The 14,622-nt window shown below is 46.4% G+C and overlaps 1 protein-coding gene across 4 annotated transcripts in view; it reads left to right on the top strand.

Moving 5' to 3' along the window:
- Positions 1-14,622, top strand: part of LOC311486613 (dedicator of cytokinesis protein 3-like) — a gene marked incomplete at both ends in the record, with an annotated part of 193,724 nt that overhangs the window by 165,639 nt on the left and 13,463 nt on the right. For all 4 annotated transcript variants that reach the window (XM_084542524.1, XM_084542525.1, XM_084542526.1 and 1 more), the window contains 16 exons: positions 258-428; positions 2,702-2,894; positions 2,982-3,109; positions 3,392-3,538; positions 4,428-4,526; positions 4,657-4,751; positions 6,004-6,079; positions 6,283-6,383; positions 8,424-8,482; positions 8,663-8,811; positions 8,911-8,996; positions 9,168-9,194; positions 12,679-12,774; positions 12,979-13,039; positions 13,121-13,214; positions 13,316-13,464. In XM_084542524.1, coding sequence (XP_084398650.1) covers positions 258-428; positions 2,702-2,894; positions 2,982-3,109; positions 3,392-3,538; positions 4,428-4,526; positions 4,657-4,751; positions 6,004-6,079; positions 6,283-6,383; positions 8,424-8,482; positions 8,663-8,811; positions 8,911-8,996; positions 9,168-9,194; positions 12,679-12,774; positions 12,979-13,039; positions 13,121-13,214; positions 13,316-13,464 — 1,731 coding nt within the window. The remainder of the gene's footprint in view (positions 1-257; positions 429-2,701; positions 2,895-2,981; positions 3,110-3,391; positions 3,539-4,427; positions 4,527-4,656; positions 4,752-6,003; positions 6,080-6,282; positions 6,384-8,423; positions 8,483-8,662; positions 8,812-8,910; positions 8,997-9,167; positions 9,195-12,678; positions 12,775-12,978; positions 13,040-13,120; positions 13,215-13,315; positions 13,465-14,622) is intronic.

Here is a 14,622-nt window from a genome sequence, read left to right on the forward strand (position 1 = left end):
TCCGAACGACTCCAAATGACACCAAAGTTATATGGGTGAGTAAACAATCGTATTTTATGCCAGAAATAAGGTCCAGGATGTAAAAACGGTCGTTCCCCTTTAATGACTCAAGAGGGTAGTAAATGAAACTGATGCCTGAGGGTTAAATATATCTAAAATCGCTTCATACGGAGTAGCAACCCCCCCTCAACGATGGGTAGATTTACTTTGTGTACTTCTGTCTTGTCACACACAAACATCGCCCTCTCCTCCGCCAGGCTCTGGAGTATCTGTTCAAGTTTATTGTCCAGTCTCGGATCCTCTACTCTCGGGCCACCTGTGGGATGGAGGAGGAGCAGTTTCGCACCAGCATCCAGGAACTCTTTCAGTCCATCCGCTTCGTCCTCAGCCTGGACAGCCGCAACTCAGAGACCCTCATCTTCACTCAGGTGAGGAGACACCGGCGCCTTCCTTCCGTCATTAAGCGCTTTGAAGTCGCCTCTCTCTGCAGCTTGTAGCCGCTCTTGTGAATATTTAATTAAAGCTCTAGTTTCTCCTCATAGTTAGTGTAATCTGACTTAACCTCTTCTTTATGTACCTCTTTCTACTTGTACCTCGGACCTTTCCTTGCTTCCCTCCTTCACCTTTTGCTCCTCCATTTGGCTCCCTGTAATTCCTCCCGGGCCTCCTCCCACACCCACAGGGCTCCCAGCCTTGTCCGGGCCCAAATCAAGCCCCGGGCCCCGGCGTCGGGCCTGCCGCTCCCTTAGCACTAGCCTCTGTCCTGGGTCAGCCCCCTGCCCCAGGACAGGTTCCTGGCAGCGGGCAGGCCGGCTGCACTCAGGCCTGGAGCTCCAACGCTCTGCGGCCGTCTCCTCTGTCAGTAAGTAGAAGTCTGGAAGAACGACGCCCGGTTCTTTGTGTGAAGCCCAGAGTGTCCGAACTCACCCGTCCCCGCTGTTTGAGAGCCTCACGCACACATACACACCTGAGAGAATGCATGTTGTCACTCTGAAACCCTAACACACAAGTACACAATCCTGTCCTGTCCTGCACCTGCACTGCAAAAACAAGAAATCACAGTTTTAATGAGGGATGTATTAGTTAAATTAATCTAAAGTATCTGCTAATAGAACCAGTAAATGTGTGTCTCCTCCATGAAGGCCCAGATTTCTCCAAACTAGAGTTTCCAAGTAGGAAAATGTGACCAGATCAGTTTAGTGAGCAGCATTGCTCTGGTCTGGATTTCCTCTCTGACTGGCAATAAAACAATGAATGAGACGCTTAAAGAGAGTCATGATCTAAAACACTAAAACTGTCTGCTAGGAAGAATTATCTTGGTCGACTAAAAACAAGACTTGATTTAACATGATTTATCTCAGAGTTCAGCTTCTGCAGAATTCTGCGAAAAGATTCTTAATGTCTATCTGAGGAGCTACACCTCAGATAGAGCCCAGCATTCAGCCAAACTGAGAGCGTGTCTGTGAAGTCATTCAGCTAAATCTAAAAACTAAGCCAGTTTCATTTCTCAAGGTCCCGTGGTGAGTTTTAGATTTTTATTTGCAGCGTCTAGCGGGTGGTGCACACGTAAAACTGACTCAGCCGGAGTGTGCAACGTGCAGATAGTCGCCCGTCACCTCAGATTAACCTGGGTGGTGTCTTTTCTCACAATGAATGGGAACCTAACAACGTATGAGTGGACAGAAATGTGGGACCCAACTAATCGGAAGCGTCATGGAAGTGGTATTTCATGACTGTTTGTTTTGAAAGAAAAAATACCCAAAAACTTGGAGGAAACAGAAAGCCTTTTGTCTCTGTTACTGATGTGCTGTGTTACTCATGGGCTGCCAGAGACCCTCCGCCCTGACCGCAAGAGTTTTAACCGTGTTGTAATAATACTTCTCTCAGGTTTTGTGCCTTTTTCTTCCTCATCTTTCGCTTGAAATCTTTTTCTGTCAGTGGATTTCACTCTAACAACCAGCGGGCAGCTGAGATGCAGAATGCCGTGGTTTGTTATTAAAAACCAAAAAAAAATAATAAAAAAAAAATCCTTAATACTGTTTTGAAAAAAAAAAAAAGAGATTAAAAAGCATATGTATAGAGAAACCTTCCTGATAGCATTACTCAGATGGCATTTTGGAATTCAGCTTCTCTCTGAGATCTCTGTGAATCTTCTCTGTTCATTTATTACAGATAGGGATGCATAGAAAATGTTCAACCGAAAATGCACGAAAATTGCGCCGGCTGTTCCTTGCATGTGTTGTTTCGGCGATAAAAGTCTGAAATTTTTAGGACGAAAAACTGAAAATGCATTTACGGCCGAAACAACACCACGGCCGAAACAACAACAACACAGCCAAAACAACAGCCGAAAGAACGCGGCCGAAACAACACCACGGCCGAAACAACACCACGGCCGAAACAACACGGCTGAAACAACAGCCGAAACAACACGGCCGAAACAACAGCCGAAACAACAGACGAAACAGGATGTTGTGATGATGCAAGCAACCGAAAATGGCCCAAAAGTGCATTTTCGTTTTTTCGGCCTAACATTTTCTGTGCATCCCTGACTACAGAGCTCATCTCTCTCTCCACTAAACTACAGAAACATTATTAACCTCTCCACCCAGCCTCTCTCTCTCTCTCTCTCTCTCTCTCTCTCTCTCCCCCTCCTCTGTAAACGCTCCTCACCCTCTCCTCTCCCCCGACTCGTCCTCAGGCCGCCCTGCTGAACTCGTTCCCGGCGATCTTCGACGAGCTCCTGCAGATGTTCACGGTGCAGGAAGTGGCCGAGTTTGTGCGCGGCACTCTGGGCAGCATGCCGTCCACCGTCCACATCGGACAGTCCATGGACGTGGTCAAGCTGCAGTCCATAGCTCGGACCGTGGACAGCCGGCTCTTCTCCTTCCCAGGTGGAGGCTCGGGTTTGTTTGTCCAATCGTTTGTTGCTTCTGGTTTGTCCCTCTCTCGGTTGTGAACGTGTCTCTTCGTGTCCTCAGAGTCTCGACGGATCCTGCTTCCTGTCGTCCTGCATCACATCCACCTCCACCTGAGGCAGCAGAAGGAGCTGCTCATCTGCTCGGGAATACTCAGCTCCATATTCTCCATCATCAAGAGCAGCTCACTGGTAACTCACACGTTAATGCACGCTGCCTGCAGCTCCTCTACTGTCCACTAGAGGCACCGGTCCCCACAGACCTCCAAGTTAAAACCCTTAAAAACAAGTTTACAGCCCTAAAACACATCTGGTCTCTCATAAAGACAACGCTTCCTGTTTTTTGACTTTATTTTAGTCTCGCTCTAGTTTTCTACTTCCTTATTTTTATTCTTCCTCCTTTCTTACGCTCGTGGGTTCCGTTTTAAGTTCCTCTACTTTCCCCTTCACGTCCCCTCTTGCGTCCTCCCTCAGGACACGTCCGTGCAGGAGGAGGTGGAGATGATGGTGGAGTCCCTGCTGGACGTCCTCCTGCAGACCCTGCTGTCGATCATGAGCAAGAGCCAATCGCAGGAGGCGGTAAGGGGTCAACGCTGTCCGCAGTGCACCGCGGAGATCACTGTTAGTAACTAACAATACGACTACTTCACCTCCACCCCTCCACCCCATCCATCCATCCATCCATCCATCCATCCATCCACCCATCCATCCATCCATCCATCCATCCATCCATCCATCCATCATCCTCTCTGTTTTAGGGTTGGGCAATATTTACTTTCAATTTGACCCAAAGACATTTTAATGTAACAGGAAGTAAGCGATATGATATTATCCACTCTACTGCCCTGTCCTAATTCATCCTCATCGTCTTTTTGCATGATTTAAATAATTATCAGGAGTCGTCCAAAGTCTCGTTTTGTTCTTCATCAGTTTGATTCGTTTTGTTTCATTCTTCATTTCACTCCGTTGACCTCTGGCTCAGTCTCACTCTGGTCTCTGCTGACTGACGTCCTGAATGAGGACGTAAAGACAGAGACAGGTAGCTGCATAGAGACAGGTCCTGCTTGGAGACAGGTCCTGCATAGAGACAGGTCCTGCTTGGAGACAGGTAGCTGCATAGAGACACGTCCTGCACAGAAACAGGTAGCTGCATAGAGACACGTCCTGCACAGAAACACGTCCTGCACAGAGACACATCCTGCACAGTTACAGGTAGCTGCATAGAGACAGGTCCTGCTTAAAGACAGGTCCTGCATGGAGACACGTAGCTGCATAAAGACAGGTAGCTGCATAGAGACAGGTCCTGGTCAGAGACAGGTCCTCCATAGAGACAGGTCCTCCATAGAGACAGGTCCTCCATAGAGACAGGTCCTCCAGCTTGTGCAGGTCCAGTGAGTCGGGATCAGTTGAGGACTGAGCCGACCCGTCTCCATCTCTGACTGTTGATTGGCTGACGGCTGCTTCTCTGTGATTGGCTCACATGCTCGTCCCCTGGTGTCCTCTCTGTCAGGGAGAGTACGTGTCCTGTCTCCTGTCCCTCCTCCGCCAGATGACAGACGTCCACTTCCAACGGCTGATGGAAAACTTCCAGAGCAAAGAGGAGCTGAAGGTAAAAGATAAAAAACTAAACCATGATCAGGAGGCACCAGAGCTGGACTCATGCTCCTCCTCCTTCTCCTCCTCTTCCTCCTTCTCCTCCTCCTCTTCCTCCTCCTCATTCTCCTCCTCTTCCTCCTCAGGAGTTCCTGTTGAAGATCTTATGTGTGTTCAGGAACCTGATGAAGCTCAGTATTTTCCCCCGAGACTGGAACGTCATGAGACTCCTCACCAGCAAGTAAGACCCCCCATCAATGTGGACTCTGGATGGATCAGATGTAGAAGATACTCCTTCTTCTTCTCCTCCTTCTTTACCTCCTCATCTTTCTTCTCCTTTGTCTTCTCTTCTTTCTTTTCCTTCTTTCTCCTCTTCCTCCTCCCTCTTTTTCTCCTACACCGTCTTCTCCTTCTCCGCCTCTTCCTTTTCCTCCTCCTCTTTCTTTATCTTCTCCTCCTTCATCTTCTCCCTTTCCTCTTTCTCTCCTTCTTCTCCCTCATCTTCATCTTCTCCTCTTTGTTCTCCTGCTTCTCTATCTTATCCTTTTTCTTCTCCTCCACTTACTCCTCGTCGTCTGCCTTCTTCTCCACCTCCTTATTCTTCTCCTGCTCCTCTTACTTCTTCTCGTCCTCTTTCTTCGTCTTCTCTTCTTCCTTTTTCTTCATATTCTCCTCTTCCTCCTCCCTCTTTTTCTCCTCCTACATCGTCTTCTTCTTCTCCACTTCTTCCTTTTCCTCCTCTAATTTGTTTTTCTACTTTCTCCTTCTTCTTCTCCTCCTCCTCCTCCTTCTTCTTCTCCTCCTTCATCCTCTCCCTTTCCTCCTTCTCTCTCCTTCTCTTCCTTCTCTTTTCTTCTCCTCCTTCTCCTCTTCCTCCTCCCTTTTGTCCTTTCCCTTCTTCTCCTTCTCTTTCTTTATCTTCTCCTGCTCCTCCTTTTCCTCTTCCTCCTCCTCCCTCTTCTTCTGCTTCTCCTCTTTCTTCTTCTCATCTCCTTCTCCTCCTCCTCCTCCTCCTCCTTCTTCTTCTCCTCCTTCATCTTCTCCTCTTCCTCCTTCTCCTTCTCCTCTTCCTCCTCCCTTTTGTCCTTTCTTTATCTTCTCCTGCTCCTCCTTTTCCTCTTCCTCCTCCTCCCTCTTCTTCTTCTTCTTCTTCTCCTCTCCTTCTCCTCCTCTTCTCCTTCTCCTCTTCCTCCTCCCTCTTTTTCTCATACACCTTCTTCTCCTTCTCTGCCTCTTCCTTTTCCTCCTCTAATTTCTTTTTCTACTCCTCCTTCTCCTTTCCCATCTTCTCCCTCGTCTTCATCCTCTCCTCCACCTCCTCTTTCTTCTCCTCCTCATCCTTCTCCCCATCTTTCTTTTGTTCTTCTCCTCCTCCTCCTCTTCCTCCTCATCACTAAAGATGTTCTGATATGTACCTCATCCCATCATATTATCCTGTCTCCATGGTAACCCCATTGACCATCTTGATGAACCTGTGTGTTTGGTCTCTGCAGCATCATCCTGACCACAGCTCAGTACCTCTCTCCTGCCCTCCACAAGAACTTCACCGAGGCCGACTTTGACTTTAAGGTAAAACGTCTGCGGGTCCGTCTGGCTGCTGCTGCTCAGCTGGTGATGCTCAGAAAGAGAGGAGAGGATGAATCAGCTGAGCTGCAATGTTTTCATTCACTGGGAGCTGCTGTGTGTGTGTGTGCTGAGTCACTATGTAGAGAATGAAGACGTGATGCTGGTTGTGTCTGTGTGTGTGTGTGTGTGTGTGTGTGTGAGAGCAGGTGTGGAACTCCTACTTCAGTCTGGCCGTGCTGTACATCAACCAGCCCAGTTTACAGCTGGAGACCCTGAGTCCTGCTAAGAGGAAGAAGGTCCTGGAGAAGTAAGAGTCAAACCAAGCTTTACTCTCACTGTAATACGTACTGCTGTGACAGAGACAGAATGAAACGGTGTGAAATAAACGAAATAAGAGAATAAATATAGATATGAAATCCCAGGAAAGTCGGGTCTGTAACATGATCAGCTATAAAAGTGATGAGATGATGAGTCTCCTCCAATCTGTGGAAGACTGGAGGAGACTCTGCCTCTCATAAAAAGATGCCGACTAATGCTCTGGCACGCAAAAAAGGGAATTTGGACATGGTCCAGAAGCGACGCCGTGACCTGTGGGTCATTTTAAATGGAAGGTTTCAAAGTGGGAAAGTGTTCTATGGTCAGACGAGGTCAAATATGACATTCTTGTTGGACCTTCCAGCGTGTTATCAACGTTCAGTTCAAAAGCCAGCACCTCTGATGGTATGGGGGTGCATAAGTGCATACGGTACAGGCAGCTCGCATGTTTTGGAAGGAACTATGAATGCTGAAAGGTACATAAAGGTTTTAGAGCAGCATACGCTCCCCTCCCGACGACGTCTATTTCAGGGAAGGCCTTGCGTTTTTCAGCAGGAAAATGGAAAAACCACGTACTGCAGCTACCCCCAGCTGAATTCCAGCCCCCAAACTCCAGAAACTCATAACTTCGTTGTCCCGATGCTACCCCGTGGTAAACACGCCCCCGTCCCAGCTACTGTGAGACCTGTAGCAAGCATCAAATTTGAAATGAGCTCATTTTGGACCTGGCATTCATCCCACCTCGACCAGACCAGACCCCCACCCCATAGCAATGAAACTCCTTGACAACGCCCACTAACAACGTTCTGTTGCCAGGACACCCTCAGAAGGCCCGTGTCCATCCTCTGATGAGTCACAACTGTTTTGGAGGCCTACACAGGTTGTAGAGTCATCCCTTCCCTTGGCTGTGCTTGTAATGCTCCGTTTGCCTGGTGGCAGCAGTTTATTGAGGAGGTGAAAGGAGACTCTGACGGTGTTCTGCTTCTGCACCGGCTGTGGAAGAGTTCAGGGGGGGGAGGCGGGGAGATCTCCGACCCCCCCCCCCCCCCCCTTTCCCCTCACTACCCTCTGGAGGGCTTTCTTCTCGGGGAAGACTTGAAATCGAAAACCGTTTTTTTCTGTGTGAGTAAGACAGTTATGAGGAAGTAGAGTACAACACCATGTAAACATGTGGAGTCTAACAAAAAGTCCTTTGTTTGCAGTTCAAGGGTAAATTTGACCAAATGTGAATCAACAACCGCCTCCTCCTGGCAGCAGACTAATATCTGTTCCCATGTGAATGTTCTCAGTCAAAAAAGGCAACTGAACGTTTCATCTGAGTAGCTTCTTCAGCTCTAGGGGACTGTTGGGAAGTTTGAGCTTTAAATAGGAAACTCCTACTGGAACTTGCTTGCTGTGTAAACCACCAGAAACCGGTGGGGGGGGGGGGGGGGGGGGCGATTCAGCGGTCCACCAACGTCCAAATCTTAGCCAGAGAAGACCGATGGTTTGTGAAGACTTCTAATCACAGCTCTTCCAGGAAGAACTGGTGGAAGAACCTTCCCACCAGTCCCCTTTTGGATATCTATTCTCATCCTCCTGGACCTGATCACAGCTTTTGACACCATCTCCCACTCCATCCTTCTCCATAGTCTGGCATCCACTGGACTATCTGCCACACCTCTGGACTGGTTCCACTCCATTCATTCAGTTAAAAACTTTTGCATCCCAGCCATCTCCCATCTCCTCTGGTGTACCACAGGGTTCTGTCCTCGGTCCACTCCTCTTCATCACCTACCTCCTCCCCCTTGGTCACACATTCCATAAATACAATATTCACTTCCGCTATGCTATGCAGACGACACACAGCTCTACATTTCCTCCACATCAACACACCCAACCAGACTCTTAGATCATCACCATCCCTCCTGCCCACATGACCACCACGGGGGTCCAGAGCCTTCAGCCGCCTATGAACAAAATGTATTCTAACAATAGATTCTTGATTCATTTTGGGGTTTGATCTCATCACTTTGTGTTTGCTTCTTTGCAGGTACGGTGACATGAGAGTGATGATGACCTATGAACTTTTCAGTATGTGGCAGAATCTGGGTAAGGACGTGTGCGTAGACGTGAACCTAAATGACGACTTGAACTGAACGAAGACACGTAGACGAGTAGTAAATAAACTAAAATAAAGACGTTCGGAGCAAGAGGGTTAGAAGTGTGACTGAGAAAAGCTTGAAGGACTTTTGACTGGTTAAACAGTCTGAAACCTGTTTCCGGTTGCAGGTGAGAATAAGATCCACTTCATCCCCGGCATGATCGGCCCGTTCCTGGGAGTGACGCTCGTCCCTCAGGTGGAGGTTCGAAACATCATGATCCCGATCTTCCACGACATGATGGACTGGGAGCAACGCAAGAACGGAAACTTCAAACAGGTTCGGACGCCTTCTGTCTCCAGAGGCCGCTGAGCTCAGGCTCATTAAACCCCAGATGAAGACAGGACGGTTGGTTTTTTATTTTTATTTCTTCTGCAGGTGGAGGCTGAGCTGATTGATAAGCTGGACAGTTTGGTGTCTGAGGGGAAAGGCGACGAGAACTACAGGGAACTCTTCGGTTTGCTGTAAGAAGCACAGACAGAGTATTCCTTCACGTTTATATTTGAACTCGTTTTAACCAGCGTGAATCCTTCTGCTCTCTCTCTCTCTTTCTCTTTTATAACAGAAATTAACCTTTTCTCTGCTCTAACACTGACTCACTTGTGTGTTTGCTTTGCTCTGTGCTGCGGGACTAGAACCCAGCTGTTTGGGCCCTACCCCAGGTATGACTTCATTTACAATGCTGTCTCTAATGCAGGGATGCCAGGGTGAAATTGGACAGGGGGCCAGATTTTTTTCAAGTGAGACCTCAGGGGGCCGGATTATACTTTCGGACTGAAAAGGCCAAACACTGACTAAACACATGGATAGGTAGGCTTTTTGAAATTGTTCATGAAGGCCTACACATCAAAAATAAATTGCATTGGCACCAAAATAGCCTCACAATGAGGCCTACAATTACATAGCCTAAAGCAGGAGACAGATATCCTCTGAAAACTTAACATTTTCCTATCCATGCAAGTAGCCTACATTTATAAATTAGAAATGTAACAAAATAGACTAGGTGTCAACAAAACACATTTCCTATAAATAACACAAGTGTAAACTGTCAATTACTTTTATTATATTTATTGAAGGCTTGCACATGAAAACACGTCAATGCATAATTAGGCCAATTAAAAGAAGGCCAGCCCAAGTAGGCCTAAATGAGTAACAGAAAGTAAGTGCCATGTGATCCAGTATGAATTAGTAAAATAAAAAGGTCCTTGAGAAAAATAGCCAAATATGAGCTATCTAAAAACATTAAGCTTAAATTGGCTCAACAACAGATGAGGCACACTAACTTTGCCAATCACACACACACTACACACGCTCAACCCCAACCACTTTTATTCCCTCCCACCCATATCACACTGGATTATAAATGGGGAGACCAGCCTACTTCAGCTACATATTCAGCTACATAACTTTCACCAGCTTGTCCATATCGGGGGACAGTTTCTGGGCAGTGGCAATTTTCATAACATCATTCAGATGTCCGTGCGTCAAGCGATTGCGCATTTTCGATTTATTAATATTCATGACGGAAAATGCCTGCTCACATAAATACGTTGTCCCAAACATACAAAGTATTTTACCTGCAAAGGCCGTGAGCTTTCGGTACTGCGGTGGCAAGGATTGATAAAATGATTCGATTGCAACAGATGCGTAGTTATCCTTCAACCGTGCGCAACACTGCAGTTCTATCAGTTCCATTTGAATCGCCTCTGGGACCTCGGAAGCGTCAATCGTGAGAGCGAAAAAGTGCAAAGAAAATTAAATAAAAATTAAAAGATAAAAAAAGATAAAATTAAAATAAAATTTTTTTTTTTTTTTTTTTTAAATACATTATCACCCGCGGGCCGGATATGATGTACAGTCGGGCCGGGTCCGGCCCGCGGGCCGTAACCCTGGCATCACTGCTCTAATGGATCTCTACCTACCTAGCGCTGGATCAGAGCATAGACTGTATATAAACATGGACACCACATCTCCTCTTCCTCTCATTGGTCAAACTGACTCTATTTTCCCGGGGAAACGGGCGGCGCCATCCAGACCTGCCAACATGTACGCATTTTTCGTACTCGGCACGCATTTTGACCTTTAAGTACACTTGTACGGTTCGCTGCTCTCTTGGTACGCATTTTGTTGCACCTCGCATTTCGCCGGTTTCAGTTTCTAAACTTTCTATGCAATCTATGACGTTGATTCTGCCACTGAGCCACAGCGTTTAAGTGGAGTGAAAAGCTTTCGGCCAATCAGAGCGCTGCATTTTAACCCTCCGCCCACCTGCCCCTCTTAGCCAAATGCTTCGCGCATTCAGTTCAATTCAGTGCCGAAAGCAAGCCAGGCTGGCCGGATAACTTGCAGGCTTGCGTGCTATGGCTGAACCGCCGGGCAACAGGTAACGAACACGGTAGCCTACTACACACAAACACTTCCCAGCCCCCCCGAAACATACCGTATTTTCCGGACTATAAGGTGCACCTGAATATAAGCCGCACCAGCTAAATTGAGCATATTTTGCATCGTAGGTCTTAAATTACATTTCGTCAAGTCTTAAATCCTTACGTGCATTTACCGCTTCATTCGCATTTCGTTCAATGCGTCGGTGGCATTCACAATTAGTTCCGTGTGTTCTGTGTAGTTCTTTATTAAATATAACTATTAGCAGTACGCCGAAATTAAACTACAAATGAGACCTGGAAGTGGAATCCGGTGTTCAGCCTGGTTTGTAATGTGTTGCTGCACCGGGTATGGTCCTGTCGTACAGCGCAGGTGAAGCGGGGAGATTTTATCGTCACGTAACGTTTGTTAGCGTTATGAATTTTTGCCTCCTTTTGGATTCGAGACTTCTTCTGTCACATGAACCTCGTTGTCCACTTGGGAAATGGAGAGAAGCTTAGCCTCGTCTGCTAGTAGTATGCTTGAACATGTTGTAACAAGGCAGGAGACGAAGTGGAGGGATTTCAGCTCAATACATTTATTAAACAGAACCATATAAAGCTGGTCTCACGGCTCATTACAGAACACTATAATAACAGATAATAAAACGTTCGTGGCTTGTGGCCTTCACCTGCGTCCACATTACGGAGATGGAGGAAGTAAAAAAAAAAAAAAAAAAGAGACGGATTAAAGAGTGACACACGCTGAACTAAGCGATGAAAACAAAGGAGGCGCCGCCGTGTGGCGTAAACTGGTACTGCTCCATGTAAAACTGGAAAACGCTTATGAGGCCTCATCATCATAAAGTGACATGACGTGGGGGGGGCGATGTGGGGGGGGGGGGTTGTACTCATAAAATTTCTTCAAGGTTGGCAGGTCTGCGCCATCTTGTGAGTTTGGATCCAGAGTCTGATCAGTACGGTCTGAGGGCGGAGCCACGTGGAGCCGTGATATTGATGCCCCGCCCACACTTCCTCCAGACTCACTCATGTTTTAGTTTAATTAATACTACGCTCTGCTCTACCTCCACCTGTTACAAGGACATGATGGATTTGTTTAAAACAAAAATGTCCTACGGGACACTTTACAGAGCGGTTGGCATGGCAACTGGTGGTCATCATTATGTCACATCCTGTTTCTATAGCGTCAAATAACTAACTAAAACAAAACTCATCCAAAAAATTTAATCTTGAACATTCATCAACATTATATTAACTACCTAAAATGACAGAAACCATCCTTGAAAAAATGTATTTGACGTGTATTTTAGTGTTTTAGTTTGTCCCAAGTCTCGCCCACTAACATGGAGGAGGCGGAGCTTATGACATATACTGCAGCCAGACACCAGGGGGAGCTCTACTTCTTTTAGCTTCACTTTAAAGGAGCTGTTCCTCCGTCCATCTTTATACCGTCTATGATCAGAACCATGAACAGCTCTGCTCTGGTTTTTAAAACTCGTATTCTGGCGGTCACTCCGATCAAATGCAGTCAGTGACTGAACCGTCTGGCGGGACTTTAAAGACCAGTTTCTTTATCTAATCCTGTTTAAGGACGTTTGTTCCAACATTTCCTGCTGCACCCTAACTTTATCTCAGATGGTGCATGCGTTTATCATGCATTAAACTAATTAAAGGAACTTTGACGTCTCATCTCATAATAATAATAATAATAATAATAACACTGAACAGTGTCTTAATGTTCTGCGTTCCTTTTCCTTTGAAGCCTGTTGGAGAAGATCGAGCAGGAGACGTGGAGGGAGACGGGGATTTCATTCGTTACTTCTGTCACGCGGCTGATGGAGCGGCTGCTGGACTACCGGTAAAAGACAGAACAGACACTCAGTAAACTGCATGTGCTGTTGGATTTAAACTAAACTTGATGGGCCGGTCCCAACTCAGGCCAGCTCCCAAAGGCTCCCCTCTAGCCCTGAACGTTCAAACTAGCCACTGCTTAAGAAAGAAACCTGTGGGAGCCATCAGTGAGTCTTATTTGAAGAAGTTAATTTATTCTTCTTTTCTTCAGGGACTGCATGAAGGGAGACGAGACAGAGAATAAGAAGATCGGCTGCACCGTTAACCTCCTGGTAAGACCTGGACCACCGCGCTGAAGAGGTGAATGAACACAGAGCCTACGTTGAGCGTCTTTTTTTGTTGTTTCCTTGCAGAATTTCTACAAGTCGGAGATCAACAAGGAGGAGATGTACATCCGCTACATCCACAAGCTGTGTGACATGCACCTGCAGGCTGAGAACTACACAGGTACGGCTGCTAAACTAAAAGACACGTAGCGGCACGTGTTCACGCCTACAGTCCTGACAGAGTCTCCGTCCGTTTGTCCGTCTGTCCGTCTGTCTCTGCAGAGGCTGCGTTCACCCTGCTGCTCTACTGGGAGCTGCTGCACTGGGACGAGCGACCGCTGAAAGAGTTCCTGCATTATCCCGCTCAGACCGAGTGGCACCGCAAGGAGGGGCTCTGTCGCAAAGTCATCCACTACTTCAACAAGGGAAAGGTCAGAGGTCACACACACACACACACACCCACACACCCACACACACACACACACACACTCTGCACAAGAGAAGAGCTTGGTGGTAACAGAGCTGCACACACTAAGACTCTAAGACATCGTTAGTTCTGCCATGAACCAAAACCATGTCCCTGTAGCAACAAGTGTCCCGAACACTTGTCACCACAATCAGCTTCTTCCTTTTCTAAAAAAAAAAAACGAGGCGTCCCGGTCCAAAAGCAGTCAGTCTAGAGGTCCCACAACCTGACAGATCAACCAGGTCCTCTCAGATCATTCAGTTATTATTCCTGTTTTAATGCGAGGACCACAAACTGATCTGTTTTTCTTTTGCTGACGTTAATTTATTCCCCAACTTCTGATACTTCTGACTCAGAATCAAAGTCCTTCTGATTCTCGTACAGTCAAACCTCCTGGACAACAGTAAAACCTTTCATCTGAGCAAAATACTCAAAACAAAGAATGTACCTCCTGGACTATGAAGCTGCATTTTTTAATTTTTTTGTACTTTTATTACCTAAAAATTTTGTTAATTACAAAAAACTTAAGTTAAAAATATGAACGCGTCTAATCACAGTTTTCATTCCAAACAACGTGGAACTTTCGCCAGTGCACGATTTCCTGGTACACTGATTACACTGATGCACGTCAGAGCTCGGCTAACGGCTAACATCAGAAAGCATGTTACTGATGGAAGGAAAATTTTATTTAAAAAAAAACTACCTGATGGAAGCTTTGATAAAAACAGAGTTTTGTGCAAAAGTCTGCATACCCCTGAAGATCTTCAACCCTACGGTGCCATCTAAATCCAAAGCATGTTGCGGTGGGCACAGATAACACCGGAGCTGTTAGCGCTAGCAGCCCCGGTCCGACAAGACAAGACGTGTCGGCAGGCCAAGCTGTTTTTTTTTTTTTTTACCATTTAAAGTCAATACTGTTCTGCAAAAGTGCTTAAAATGTCACTTTAACTTTAGATCTGTTCAGTTCTGGAATATTCGGGAGTATTTTCTTTCTTTTTCTACTGTTTTGAATTGAAATGCAATTAAATGCATTTTTTCAGACATTAAAAGAGATGTCTGTGTCTATTATTTGATTCAGTCGTCCACTAAAATACATTCAAATTAAAAAATGTTGCTTTTTGGG

Source organism: Chelon labrosus (assembly GCF_963514085.1).
Source record: "Chelon labrosus genome assembly, chromosome: 4".
Taxonomy (NCBI): Eukaryota; Metazoa; Chordata; class Actinopteri; order Mugiliformes; family Mugilidae; genus Chelon; species Chelon labrosus.